Source organism: Pan paniscus, chromosome 10 (assembly GCF_029289425.2).
Source record: "Pan paniscus chromosome 10, NHGRI_mPanPan1-v2.0_pri, whole genome shotgun sequence".
In the NCBI taxonomy this organism is placed as follows: domain Eukaryota; kingdom Metazoa; phylum Chordata; class Mammalia; order Primates; family Hominidae; genus Pan; species Pan paniscus.
The window spans coordinates 102,721,055-102,736,766 of NC_073259.2; the positions used below are offsets into that span (position 1 = coordinate 102,721,055).

Sequence of the window (15,712 nt, forward strand, 5' to 3'; positions counted from 1 at the left end):
CTAGATCATATACCCTTTTGTCCAATCACATTTCTACATGGTTGTCAATCATGCCCACCCAGTGACGTCTCCATAAAAGGCCGAAGAGTACAGGGTTCAGGGGGCTTCTGGATAGCTGGACATCTATGGAGGGTGGTGTACTCAGGGAGGACACAGAAGCCCTGTGCTCCTTCCCCTACCTCGTCCCATGCGTCTCTTCATCTGTATCGTTTCTGATATCCTTTATACTAAACCGGTAAATGTAAAATATAAGGTTCCCTGAGTTCTGTGTGCTGCTCTAGCAAATTAATCAAAGCCAAAGAGGGGGTCATGGGAACCCCAACATGAAGCCGGTTGGCCCGAAGTTCTGAAGGCCTGGGCTTGTGACTGGCATTTGAAGGGCAGTCTTGGGGACTCCGCCTTCAAACTGTGGGGTCTGACGCTATCTCCAGGTAGAGGTGGAGGACACCCAGCTGGTGTCCAGAACTGATTGCTTGCTTGGTGTGTGGGGAAACCCCTCTCCCATATTTGGTCACAGAAGTCTTCTGTGTTTATTGTTTTTGTAGTGTGAGAACAGAGGAAAAACATAGTTTGAGTTGATTTTTCTACAAACAACGTGTCAGCACCTATAAGACTTTGGGTGGCTGGAATGGTGGGGGCTGGCCAGGCCTCTGTCTTTATTTTTATATGTTTATAGTTTTTTTAAAAACTTTTTATCTTACTCTGTCACCTGGGCTGGAGTGTGATGGCATGACCATAGCTCACGGCAGCCTCAAACACCCAGATTCAAGCTATCCTGCCACCTCATTCTCCTGAGTAGCTGGGACTACAGGTGCATCAGCACGCCTGGCTATTTTTTGTAGCGACAGGGTCTTGCTGTGTGCCTAGGCTGATCTTAACTCCTGGCCTCTCCCACCTCAGCCTCCCAAAGCTGGGATTATAGGCATGAGCCACTGTAGCTGGCCTGTTTATACTTTTTTAAATACTTTTTTTTATATAGTCTCTCATCTCTCCATCAGGGTAGTTGGATTTTTTTACATGGTGGCTGCCTTCTAACACAGCAAAAACAAAAGCTGCCAAATCTCCTAAGGCCTAGCCTAGAACTGGCAGATTATCACTTCCATCACATTCTACTGGTCAAGGCAAGTCAAAAGTCCAGCTCAGACTCCAGGGGAGGAGAAACGGGGTCTACCTGTTGAGGGAAGGAGTGATGAGCACATAGATGGGAGAAATTGCTGACTGTCATTTTGGCAGCCAATCCACCACACCAGCCTTGCCTAGACCACCTTTTCAGTGATATGAAGCAATGGATTCCTCTTTTTGCTCAAGCCCGTTAGAGATGGGTTTCTGACTCCTGCAACCCAAAGAATCCTGTCTAATGCAACATTCAATGCAGGGTATGGGCAGAAAGAAGACAAGGAAAAGGGCAGCATTTCAAGAGAAGGCAAGAACTTTGAACAGCACAAATAAAGGGAGAATCAACAGAGGATTCTAGTGGGGGCACCAAGGACTCTAGAGTTTTCTCAGGCCACTAGCTTGAGTCTTCTGTGGTCAGTCCACACCAGATTACCTGTGAACTGCTCAACTATTTACAGTCTGGACTAATTATTTCAATACAAAGGTTATAATACATTATATTCTTTAAATATTTCATGTGATAATTTCTATGCTTCCCCCCTACACACACTAGAGTGTAGGTTACCTGAAGGAAAGGACTGTACTTTCCAGGTACATGTAGGTATTCTGGACAGTTCTTAACATAGTATTCAATAAATGTTTGCTGAGTGAATGAGATCAACATTATTAAATGTCTACTTATTTCCTAGGCATTAGGGTTTTAAAAAATGACTCCGACATAAGCAAAAACTAGTGTCTGTTCCTAAGGGGTTGGAATGGGTAATAGGAAAGGATGAAAATTCACTGAATGATGGATGTTACCAATTTTCAGCTACTAAGTAGTTAATGACATTTGTGAATTCTCCCGTCATTTATTGAGCACCTTTGGTGTGACAGCCTCTGCTCTTGGTGCTGAGAATATAGAAATGAGTAAGACATCCAGAAGGGACAGCCCATCTAGACAGTGAGGCAGACACCTCCAAAAACGTTGCTGTAGATGCCAGGATAGTTATGTGCTTGGCATGGTAGTAGGACAAAGGAAGGAGGTGGTCTCCTCATGCAGCTCACTTCCTTAGATGTTTCAGTCCTATGGTCATCGCAGCAGGGAGAAGGAAAGACAAGGAAAGCCAGATGTTGAAAACAAAAGTACAAGCCTCTTGTAAAGGAAAGGAAAATGTATTTCTTTTCATATTCCAGTTTGATTTAATAGTGCAGGGAAGTGTTCCCTTTGGGGGAAAGAGTCATAAGACAAAAAGTACAACAAGCTTCCCTCCGCAACGATATAAGAACAGAGCAAAAGGAAGAATAAATCAGGTTTTTAAAATGTATTCTACTAGCTTGAGGTGAACACATGCTGATCAGCTCTACATATCTATATTACAGATAGATAGATAGAAATGCTTATGTTGTGGATAAGCAGCTTTCTGGCCTGATGCAAACATGGATCTCTAATTCTAACTACCTGGTTTATAGCCAACTAAAAATGACCACATTCTTAACATTTACATTTAATTTCTAACATAGCATGTTCTATGTGACTGCAAATAAACAATCACTGCTACTTATTTAGTATTAGCAATTATCTGGCACAGAAGCCCGAAACTTCCACTTGGCAAGATTTTGATTAAAAACAGGAAAGTAGACAGACTCAATTGAAACTCTGCAGGCTAGGGAACTTGCCTTTGAATATTCCTTTTTTTAGCAAATGCAACAATTCCATGCTATTGATTTCTCAAGAGCAACGAGAAAATTCTCCAGGCTGCCTTCAAGTGTTCTGGGAGATGGTCTTCAACATGTGCCTTGCCTACAGACTTGAGGCTACATAAAGAAGTACAAAAATGTATTTTACTTCATCAAAAGTAAACGCTTTTGCTTCTCAAAAAACTCTGATAAGAGGATAAAAAGACAAGATACAGATGGGAAGAAAATATTTACAAAACCAAACATATAACAAGTGATGAGTACCTAGAATGTATAAAGAATTCTCAAAACTCTATAGTAAAAAATAAACAATCCTTGGCCCGGCGCAGTGGCTCATATGTGCAATCCTAGCACTTTGGGAGGCCAAGGTGGCAGATCACTTGAGATCAGGAGTTCAAAATCAGCCTGGCCCATATGGTGAAGCCCCGTCTCTACTAAAAATACAAAAAAATTAGTGGGGCGTGGTGGCGGGTGCCTGTAATCTCAGCTGCTTGGGAGGCCGAGGCAGGAGAATCACTTGAACCCGGGAGGCAGAGATTGCAGTGAGCCAAGATGGCGGCACTGTACTCCAGCCTGGGAGACAGAGCAAGACTCCATCTCAAATAACAATAAAAATAAAAAAAATCCAATTAAAAAATGAGCAAAACATAGGAACAGACATTTCACTGAAGAGAATATACTAATGGCAAATAAACACATGAAAAGATGTTAAATGTCATTAGCTATTAGGGAAATGCAAATTAAAACCACAATGAGATGTTACTGCTCACTTATCAGAATGGCTACAATAAAAACGAGTTATAACACATATTGCTGGCAAGGATGTGGAGAAACTACATAAATCATACATTGCTGGTAGGAATGTAAAATGGTTCAGCCTCTCTGGAAAGCAGTTTGACAGTTTTTTACAAAACTAAAACATGCAAATCTCCCATCTGACCCAGCAACTGCACTCTCAGGCATTTATCCCAGAAAGAAAACATGTTCAAACAGAAACCTATACACAAATATTCATAGCAGCTTTATTCGTAATTGCCAAAACCTGGTAGCAGCACCATGTCCTTCAACATGTGAATGGTTAAACAACTGTGGTACATCCATACCATGGAATATGACTCAACAATAAAAAGGAACAAACTATTTGATATGCATCCTTTTTTTTTTTTGAGATGAAGTCTCACTCTTTCTCCCAGGCTGGGGTGCAGTGGCACAATCTCAGCTCACTGCAACCTCCGCCTCGCAATTCTCCTGCCTCAGCTTCCCAAATAGCTGGCATTGCAGGTGCCTGCCATCACACCCAGCTAATTGTTGTATTTTTAGTAGAGACAGGGTTTCACCATGTTGGCCAGGCTAGTCTCAAACTCCTGACCTCAAGTGATCTGCCCACCTCGGCCTCCCGAAGTGCTGGGATTACAGGCATGAGCCACCGCACCCGGCCCCACTTACATAGCATTCTTGAAATGATAAAAGTATAGAAAAGGAGAAGAGATGAGTGGGTACTAGGCTCTAGGAACAGGAGGGGGTAGTTGCAGGAGGGAGGTGGGTGTGTTTATAAAAAGGCAGCACCAGGGATCCTGTGGGGATGGAACTGTTCTGTATCTTGAGAGTGGTGGTGGATAGAATTGCACAGGACTAAATACACACATGCACACACGCAAACAAGTACTGGGGAAATCTGAATGAGATTGATGGATTGCACCAATGTTAATGTGATATTTGTACTGAAGTTTGACAAGATACTACCATGGGAGACACAGATACTACCACTGGGGGACAGGTAAAGTGTACAGAGTTCCTCAGAAGTATTCCTTACAAGTGCATGTGAATCTACAACAATCTCAAAATTAAAAGTTTAATTAAAAATGTGTTTTAAGGCCAGACATGGTGGTGCACGCCTGTAATCCCACCACTTTGGGAAGCCAAGATGGGCAGATCAGTTGAGGCCAGGAGTTCGAGAACAGCCTGGCCAACATGGCAAAACTTTGTCTCTACTAAAAAGACAAAAACTAGCCAGGCGTGGTGGTGAGTGCCTGTAATCCCAGCTACTCAGGAGTCTGAGGAAGGAGACCTGCTTGAACCCACGAGGCGGAGGTAGCAGTGAGCTGAGATTGTGCCACTGCACAGCAGTCTAGGTGACAGAGACTCTGCATCAAAAAAAAAAAAAATTAAATTAAATTTAGATGCAACTGTAGTCATTTTCACAGAAAAAACTGGGTTTTGGGAGGAGGGGAACAACACAAGCAGGAGTGAACTTTTTCTCTGAAGAAGTTGTTCACAGAATATTCTACCAGGTTATGGCCCTTTGCTGCACCAGAGGAGTTGACCAGCTGTGGAAACTAGGGCAAACAAAGACTGTAGGTGGTGCTCATTAATATGACCACACATGTCAGTACCTGGCCACGGTGTATGCTGTGTCTCAACCACACAAGTTCAGGGCCAACGGCAATGTCCATTATCCTTGGCCCATCAGTGTGGAGCATAGCACCTGGCACAAAGCAGTGATTCTACAAGGTTTTTATGGAATAAATAATGGATAATTAAGTCCTGATTTGGTTGGAAGAACATATTAACGTTCATAGATTTGGTTCAGGTTCAAAACGACTCATTATATGAGTTGTTTAGTAAAAGGTTACATAGCAAGGTTGAGTAGAGAATTTTGCAAATTCCTTTGAGAGGTGGAGGCGGGCGGATCACTTGAGGTCAGGAGTTTGAGATCAGCCCAGCCAACATGGTGAAACCCTGTCTCTACAAAAACACAAAAATTAGCCAGGCATGGTGGCACACACCTGTAGTCCCAGCACTTTGGGAGGCTGTGGCATGTGGATTACATGGGGCCAGGAGTTTGAGACCAGCCTGGCCAACATGGCAAAACCCTGTATCTACAAAAAATATAAAAATTAGCTGAGTGTAGTGATGCACACCTGTAATCCCAGCTATTTGGGTAGCTCAGGCATGAGAATTGCTTGAACCCTGGAGGCAGAGGTTGCAGTGGGCCGAGATCATGCCACTGCACTCCAGCCTGGGCGACAGAGCGAGACTCTATCTCAAAAAAAAAAAGAAAAGAAAATTTTGCAAATTCATGTGCTTTGCTTTGCTCCATGTTTTATGATTCCTATATTGGTTTGAGTCTTTACTTTATATCATGCACACACAGATTATAATATAAGTGGTTTGCTATTTCTAACCTCTTGACTCTACCACTTGGAAAGAGTTTCACTCTCTGATTATCGTGTATGACTACTGGCTATTTGCTACTGCAGTTTTCCAGAAGTCTACAACAGGGTTAGAAAACAAACATAGATAAAAATGCCTTACTTTTTACTAGGCACGAAATGTTCCATTCAGTTAAACCTGTAACTGGACTTGTGATGCTTGGGTTCCTACTTCACACAACCACAGAGAAAGCAGTTCTCTGGGGATCTCTAGCTGACTCCATTCTATGCACGGCTAGCCCAGGAGAATTGTCTTTCATTAAGCACATACTGAATCTGAAGGATGAGCTAGCTACACTCCAGGAACATATCGTCCGTGAATTCACTTTGCATTTTATCAACTCACTTTGCAGGATAAGGGAAGTGGGAAATGAAACTGCCAGAAAAATCTGATGTGATGTTGTTTTTAAACAGTCCAAGTCACAGTCCTTTCAAAAGAGGATGCTGCTTGCTGAAGCCTTCCTTGTCCACTCCAGTCCACACTGTTATCTCTCTCCCTTCTCTGAATTCTGACAGTATCTGTTGCTTAAATCACTCACATAAACATTCAATTGTAAATGATCTTGTGCTGTTACAGGGAGGCGGTATGGTGTACTGGAGACAGACTGCTTGGATTCACATCTTGGCGCTGCTCCTTACGAGCTCTAAAGCCTTGGTTCTCACATTCATAAGCTAAGGATAACAATAGTACCCACCTCATACTGTTGTTGAGGATTAAATGATGTAATATATGTAAAGCACTTATAAAATAAGAGCTCGATAAATGTCTGCACAAACAAAACAAAACCTAAAGTCTGTCTTCACGTGGTATTTCTTTCTCCTTACCAGTAAGACTTCAGTAAGGATGTATGCTGTTATCCTGGAAAGTGTCCTAGTAAGGTGAAGGATGCATTTTGATGCCATATGTCATCATCACAAATTTTGTGAATAGAATTAGGATGAAAGTAGGAGCCTGTGGACAAGCTCTGGACCCTGGCCATTCCTCCCTCTCTGCCTCTGCCTGTGCTGTTCCTACCACTGCAGAGTCTGCAAACTTGCACAAGTGACAAGGGCACACTTCCTCCTTTTACACTAACCTCCAACTCCTTTCATTCCCAAGGCCGTAGCTCCCATGTAGAATACACAGTCTTTTTGCTGGTACACTTTGACCAAAATATTCTACTTCTAGGAAGCTATGCTAAAGAAATAATAGGCTGGGTGCGGTGGCTCACGCCTGTAATCCCAGCACTTTGGGAGGCCGAGGCAGGTGGATCACGAGGTCAGGAGTTCAAGACCAGCCTGGCCAAGATGGTGAAACCCCATCTCTACTAAAAATACAAAAAATTAGCCAGGCGTGGTGGCACGCACCTATAACCCAGCTACTCTGGAGGCTGAGGCAGAGAATTGCTTAATACCTGGAGGGGCGGAGGTTGCAGTGAGCCGAGATTGCGCCACTGCAGTCCAGCCTGGCAAACAGAGCAAGACTCTGTCTCAAAAAAAAAGAAAAGAAATAATACAGGAAAATACAATACAGAAAAACTTTTACACACAAACATCACACATTTTATCATTCTGAAAAAATTAAAGCAATTCAAAGGATTATTTATTATGAAAAATCATGGACTGATTATATAAATTATGATATATTCATAAAAAATGCAGTGCAGCTATTGACAATTATACTTAGGAAGAATATGTAATCATATGAAGAAATGTTTCTGTAATGATATTATAAAAATTATAACAGGCCGGGCGTGGTGGCTCACGCCTGTAATCCCAGCACTTTGGGAGGCTGAGGTGGGCGGATCACAAGCTCAGAAGATCGAGACCATCCCAGCTAACATGGTGAAACCCCATCTCTACTGAAAATACAAAAAAATTAGTCGGGCATGGTGGCAGGCACCTGTAGTCCCAGCTACTTGGGAGGCTGAGGCAGGAGAATGGCGTGAACCTGGGAGGCGGAGCTTGCAGTGAGAGGAGATTGCACCACTGCACTGTAGCCTGGGTGACAGAGCGAGACTCTGTCTCAAAAAAAAATAAAATAAAATAAAAAATCAGTATAACTCTACAAGATTGACAAAAATAGAAAAGTATTATGATACTTAGTGCTGGTAATGATCTGGAGTAGCAGGAACCCTCATGCCCAGCCACTCCATTCCTCAGTATATATCTATCCCGGAGGCCACACATCAACCAGGACACACGTACAAGAACATTCACAGTGGTAACAGTCCCTATCTAGAAACAACCCAATTGTCATTCCACAACAGAATGGATAAAGAAATTGTTGTACAGTTATTTCACAATTAAGGTCAGTCATTTGTTGCCAAAAATCAAATGTTCCGTGTGAAAATGCTAACAGGGAGCCTGTTATCTTAACTCATTTTGCAAAGTAGGATTTTTCTGTTATGTGTATCAAACCTAATACTGACTGCTACAGAGCCTAACAAAATGCCCCATGCAAAGTATCACAAATGTCGATATCTTCTGTCCCACCCCACTCCTGGAAAATATTCAGGGCAAAATGGTCAACAGAAGTCCAAAATATTTTGCTACTGAAGAGTAAGAGAAACATCTTTCTCCATTTCTTCTGTGTCTTCCTATAGCATCTCTATAGGACTTTGCACAGAGCCAGTAAATTGCAATAGTTATTTATTTTGCCTACGTCTTCTGCACCAGACACTGTCAATACATCAACTGAGTTACTGCCAAACTCTTGCCCTCCCATCTCTATGATGGAAGGTGCTATGATTTTCCCAATATCCGGAGTAGCAACCAGGACATCTGAATAGATCAAGTGATTTGACCAAAGGTACTCAGCTAATAAATGGCAAAATTATTGTCCAAATTCCAGGTCTAAGCTTATTTACTAGGTGCATATCCTTGGATGAGCTCTTTAATCTTTATAAGCCTCAGTTTCCTCAATTGTAGAATGGAATTTGCAATTGTAGAATTGCAATTGTAGAATGGAATTGCAGATGGAATTCTAAAAATTATACCCATTAAACGATAACTATCTCTTGACTAAAAGTCAAGGCTGGCACTGCTGAGAATATGAACAGGGAAGAATCTCAGTGCATCTGCAGAGTACACTGTTGCAGGTTCCCTCTCAAAACATTTAACTTAAATGAGCCTGACTTGTCCTTATTCCCTGTCCAGCCTTTCCCTGCTTCTCCATAACAGTTTAACACACATCCACTATTACTAATATTCCCATGAAGATGATTTCTACATTCTAAGCCTCTTGTTTCCTGTTCTTCCCATGAAGAAAGAAAACGAAGCTTTTGAAATTCAAAATTATATCATCATGACTTTACCCTTTATCTGAAGGCTCCTTGTAAATCTTTTCCATCATTTCTAAGCACTTCTAGATTTTCAGTTTTGCATGTCACGTTTCACAAAATTAGAAGTCAATTCTCCTATCACTTTGGAAGTGAAGGTTCAATTTCCTGCAAGTATTTAGAAGTCCTCACTGTCCTAGCTGACAGTTTTGAAAAGTATTCTATAGTTCTGTTATTTCTCACTGCTTCTTCCTACATCAGCTGTGGCTGATGCACTCCCAGTTAATATTTCTGACATTCTATTGATTTTCTTCCATTAGAAGGAATGCCTTTCACAAAAGGAGAAGAATGCTATACAAGGTACAAGATTTAAAGTATGTAATATAATACCATGGAGTGTAGGATACCCAGCAGGCAAGTACACCCACTAACATGCATGTACACACACATACAAAGGAATTAGTAGAAGTTATCAGGGGCCAGGTACAGTGGCTCACACCTGTAATCCTAGCTCTCTGGGAAGCCAAGGCAGGTGGATCACTTCGGCCAACGCAGGCGGATCACTTCAGCCCAGGAGTTCAAGACCAGCCTGGGCAACATGGCAAAACCCCATCTCTCCAGAAAAATACAAAAAATTAGCCGGACATGGTGGCTCGCGCCTGTAGTCCCAGCTACTCGGGAGGCTGGGGTGGGAGGATGGCTTGGGCCCTGGAGGTCAAAGCTGCAGTGAGCTGAGATGGCGCCACTACACTCCAGCCTAGGTGACAGAACAAGACCCTGTCTCAAAAAAAAAAAAAAAAAAGTTATCAGGAAATCAAGAATATAACATGTAGGTTTTTCAGAACGTTAGCAGGATTTGGTCATTCGGAGTTTACAACAACAACAAGCTTCCTTTTCAATTGCTAAAAGGAACTGAGGTAATGGAAAAAACAAATACAGGATCCAAGAAGATGCTGACCAATTTATAGAGCTCTATTTTGAATTTCTGCTTCAATGAAAGAGACAGAAAATCCATAAATTTCATTGCTGCTTCTTGACACTCACGATTGCAAAACCATTCTCTGGATAAAGCTCTATTGAGATGGGGCTTTTCCCATTGTCCATTGTTTCCCTCTAATCCTTTTACAAAGGGAATCATACTTTCCACAATCCAAAAATGTCAGAATGTTTTACATATAACCAATTAGAAGACAGATGATTAGAATATGGATTATTCATAAAACCCCAGCCCAGGACCTATTTAAACTACTATGCTTTAAATATTTTCCCTAATTTAGATATCAAGATGAAGTGTACAATAAATGATTGTCTGAATCTGCATACTGAATACAGTAGATGCTGGTCACATGAGCGCACCGAGGACTCAAAATGTACCTATTGTGACTGAGGAACTGAGTTTTAAATCTTACTTTTAAATCTTTAAATTTTAATTAATTTACACCTTAAAGACAGTACAAACAAAAGAAGGTAAAATATCTCATAAATATTCTATACTGACTACATGTCAATATGAATCACAGAGCCCATGTTTAATTATCAAAATGTCAAAACACAGAGACTGACAAGTATTCTTCACATCTCATTATATAAAATGAGCCAAACATGAGCTAAACATACAACTACTAGTACTATACATGGCTCTGGGAGGGATCCCAAGGGATCTCTCAGGTTTAAATTAATCCTCCTTCCCTGGTAGCATCTTATGTATAGCTTTAGCATCATACTTATCACAGTCTAATTTATGTGAAGTAAATTGTACGTACGTCTACCACGCCTCCCTTTAGTAGACTGTAATCTTTTTAAAATAGAGGACTTACTTGCTCATTCTAAAAACCCATCAGTCCCCAGCATGGTTGTTATATTGGAAATCCTTCCATAAATGTTTGAGGATTTAAATACAGTGTGTACTAATATTTTTTAAACATTCGTTTTTCTATAAAAGCAAGCCTAAAACTAATATTAAGGTCATACTCATGGAGGAAAAGATGCAGTATCAAACAAATGTCAGTTTTCCCTAAAAGTCAATCAATAAATGAAACACAATCCAGTAAAAAAGGATTTTTCCAAAAACTTGACAAGCTTATTTTAAAATTTGATGGAAGAGGCCAGGCACAGTGGCTCACGCCTATAATCCCAGCACTTTGGGAGGCCAAGGCAGGTGGATCGCTTGAGGCCAGGAGTTGGAGACCAGCCTGGCCAACATGGTGAAACCCTGTCTCTACCAAAAATACAAAAAAATTAACTGGGTGTGGTGGCACTCGCCTGTAGTCCCAGCTACTTTTCAGTGAGCCGAGATCATGCCACTGCACTCTAGCCTGGGCGACAGAGCAAGACCCTGCCTCATTAAAAAAATAAATAAATAAATAAAATCAGCGTAAGAGGGGCCAGGCGTGGTGGCTCATGCCTGTAATCTCAGCCCGTTGGGAGGCCAAGATTAATGGATTGCTGGAGACCAGGAGTTACAGACCATCCTCGGCAACATGGCTAAATCCATCTCTACAAAAAAAAAAAAAAAAAAGCTGGGCATGTGGGCATGGTGGCACCGCATGCCTGTAGTCCCAGCTACTTGGGGAGGCTGAGGTGGGAGGATCGCTTGAGCCCAGGAGGTGGAGGTTGCAGTGAGCCAAGATCGGGCCACTGCACTCCAGCCTGGGTGACAGACCGAGACCTTGTCTCAAAAATAATAAACAAACAAAATGAAAAATCAAATTCAATGGATGAAAAAATACAACTTGGGGGAAAAATATGGGGAGTAGGGGCAGACAGAGTGAGCTCTCCCTACCAGGTAGCCAGACATTTTATTGGCAATAGTTCAGGTGATTAGGAATTGGCACAGAGACCCAGGAAGAGAGAGCTCAGAAACAGGCTCATGCACATATGAAAGCACAATCTAGGATGGAGGTGGCATCAGAAATCAATGTGGAAAGGAAATAATTGGTAGTTCATATTGAAAAGAGTGAAACTGCAGTAGATCCCTGAATACCAAACCAAAATTTAAAACGCAGGTGCAATTGTTTCATCTCAGAACATTCTTGGTTTTTTTGCTGTTGCTGTTTTTGCTTGTTTTGCTTTTTTTGAGACGGAGCCTCACTCTGTTGCCCAGGCTGGAGGGCAGTAGAGCAATCTCTGCTCATTGCAACTTCCACCTCCGGGGTTCAAGCGATTCTCCTGCCTCAGCCTCCTGAGTAGCTGGGATTACAGGTGCCCACCACCACGCCTGGCTAATTTTTGTATTACAGGTGCACACTGCCACCCCCAGCTAATTTTTGTATTTTTTGTAGAGACGGGGGTTTCACCATGTTGCCCAAGCTGGTCTAAAACTCCTGATCTCAACTGATCTGCCTGCCTCAGCCTCCCAAAGTGCTGGGATTACAGGCGTGAGTCACTGTGCCCAGCCCACATTTTCTATTATTGATAATTCATTGGGAATTCTAAATGGACTGTATAATATATAAATTATACATTGATATCCATTGTTCCTACTTGATCAATAGAAATAAATAGGAATAAATTAAGAACAATAAAAGGAACAAATGATTTTTAAGAAACTATCTTGAAGAGGCCTACACCACAGGGTACAAAAACACATTTTTTTCCTTCTTTAAAGTACTGAATCAAGCAAAAGTCCCTTATGGCTTTATAAAGGTCACACTTTTAGAATGGAGCTGGAGGCCATCAGATATACAGAGGGACTCCATGACTGTGCAAAGTACTTCTAAAGACTTCTTTGAAGCTAACTCTATAAAGCTGAAACCAAAATCCAGCCAAACAATGACTGCCCTGGTGCTGTTAACAGCACCTCTCCACTCATCTCCATCTGGGCTGTTAACCGAGCGCAGCTTGGCTTTATCTTAATTCACCCGGATAGAAGCGGGTTAATTCTCAGCGTAACCCCATGCATCAGACATTCCTAGCATTCAACATCAGCATGAACACAGCTCTCTGAATGCCACATAGTTTCCTTACACTTCCGTATGCCTGAACCTGTGGTCCAAATTTTTCCCTGACTTCAAAGGAGGTCAAAATCCCAAAACTGGGCTTTGATGGGGAAAAAATGTTCCAAAGACGTCATACACCTAGAACATGTTTCACACATGTGCTAGATCATCTCTCCAGAGAGTTTATTTCCTGCTGAAAGTGGTTTCACCTGTTTTTCTAGGTCTCCTTTTTGGATTCTCCTGTTTGATGCTGCGGCGATCTCATAACAGAAATGTGATATTGCTATAACTATTTGTATTACTTTGCTCAGGCTGCCATAGCAAAATACCACAGACTCGGGGGCTTAAACAACAGAAGTTTATTTTCTCACAGTTCCAGAGGCTAGAAGTTTAAGACCAAGGTGCCAGCAGGGTTGGTTTCTCTGAGGCCTCTCTCTTTGGTTTGCAGACAGCTGCCTTCTTGCTGTGTCCTCACATGGTCATCCCTGGTGTCTCTCAGTGTGTCCAGGTTTCCGCTTCTTCGTTTTTTTTTTGTTTGTTTGTTTGTTTGTTTTTTGAGAAGGAGTCTCACTCTGTGACCCAGGCTGGAGTGCAGTGGCACAACCTTGGCTCACTGCAACCTCCGCCTCCCGGGTTCAAGCGATTCTCGTGCCTCAGCCTCCTGAGTAGCTCGGATTACAGGCTCATGCCACCATGCCCGGCTAATTTTTGTATTTTTAGTAGAGATGGGTTTTCACCATGGTGCCCAGGCTGGTCTGGAACTCTTAACCTCAGGTGATCCGCCCAGGTGGATTACAGAGGCGTGAGCCACCATGCCTGGCTGGTTTCCTCCTCTTACAGGGACATCAGGTAGATCAGAACCCAGCCTAATGGCGTCGCTCTAACTTCATTACCTCTTTAAGGGTCCTATCTCCAAATGCAGTCACATTCTGAAGTACTAGGGTCTAGGGCTTCAACATACCAATGTTACAGGGACACAGTTCAGTGCCTGACACCACTCATGCGATGATGAACTTGGCAAATGTATGGAAGCAGCTGTGCCCGGAGATAAGGGGGAATAGCAGCTGGGGAATGAGAGAGTAGGGATCTTGAAACCTACAAAGAAACTCCACATTCCTGGGAAAATAAAGCCCTGATTTCCTTTGTTGAAATCTGCTCATTTTGATTAGGTACTTTCTTAAACCCCTACTTTAATTTTGCATAGAGATAGAGCTACATAAAAATTTTCATCCAAAGAGATAACTAAAGAGGTAATGACCCATAGAATGTCTTTAACAGCTCTTCCTAGTATGCAGTCTTCTTTTCTTAAGAACAGCTACAATTCTCAATATGCCATTTCTCTGCATAAAGTATATGTGCACAGCCTGTGATATATGAATAGAAAGGGAGAGTGTGGGGAGAGGAACAGAGGAGATGAGGGAACAAAGGAAGGCAGTGAATGGAGATTTTTAAAGAAAGAAGTTCAGTGTGAAAAATACACACAAACTCCTGAGAGGTAGGAATGTACTGCAAAGATGCTTCTCTGAATGAGAAGCCAGGGCAGGCCCAACCAAGTGAATTTCTGGTATGAAAAGAGGTACCAGGAAGGAAAAAGAAGTATAAAGTTTTTAATAAGACCAAGTGATTCAGTTTTGAAATGAGATATAATCTAATTTAAAGGACTTGGGAGACAAGTGAGAACGTGGAGTTATCAATGGAGACAGTATCATAGCAGCTGGGGGCAGAAAGTTCTGCCTTTGTCTGCGGGTTTTGCAGGTCAAATAAACAGTATCCCCAAAGATTCAAACCTGAGGCTCGCAAAGGACTCTCCAGTTCCAGATTCTGGTGTTAAAAGTCTGTATCATGCCTAAATAAATATATTTAAAGAGCTGTGGCCAAAGATGTGGTTTTATAATTACATATTGATTTATATTGGATTTCTTGGTTGGCTGCAGAGTTTGGAATCTTTCCAGCATTACTTTCTTGCCAATTTCTAGGTAGCTTATAGCAATTTCAAAGTACCTCCAATTATACATTTTCAACAGATGGGATTATTAAATGCTTAGTGCAAACAATGATCCATAGATGTGTTACCACCCACCAGTAGACAAAGCCGAGCTTCTCTCTGCTCCACTCTCATTCCAATAAATATTTACATCCTTCCATTTACTCATTTCAAGACTGTAGGATATGGAATTTCATTGCTCTTTTAAGGTGAGTGCAAGAAATTGTTAATGGTTTCTGCATTTTCCAATTAACTTGCTCTCAGAAGAATTTATCTTTAGTATAAATAACAGAATGGTTCATGGTCTGTAGATATTTTCATTTACACATCCAAGTATGGTATCAATTTTTAAGTAGGAAACTTTTTTTTTTTTAAGCATTTATACTTTTAAAGCCTAGACTGTAGAACTTTTCAGAACAAGGTGTGTGGTCCAGCCTTCTTTTTCAGATGAGGAAACTTGAGGCACGGATATGTAAAATGGCTTGCTACTTGGTAGCAGAGCTGAAGGAATAGGCAGGAGAA

General features: G+C 41.8%; 2 protein-coding genes across 3 annotated transcripts in view; both read right to left on the minus strand.

The window, feature by feature from the left end:
* The window catches only part of TMCC3 (transmembrane and coiled-coil domain family 3), a 308,739-nt gene that overhangs the window by 89,695 nt on the left and 203,332 nt on the right, over positions 1–15,712 (minus strand). The window lies entirely within an intron of this gene.
* On the minus strand, positions 11,202–12,066 carry LOC134731270 (putative uncharacterized protein encoded by LINC00269; the record flags this gene model as incomplete). Its single annotated transcript, XM_063608889.1, is given in 3 exon segments — positions 11,202–11,502; positions 11,505–11,545; positions 11,835–12,066. Coding segments are annotated over 3 exon segments (486 nt in total), but the record flags the coding sequence as incomplete, so codon positions are not given.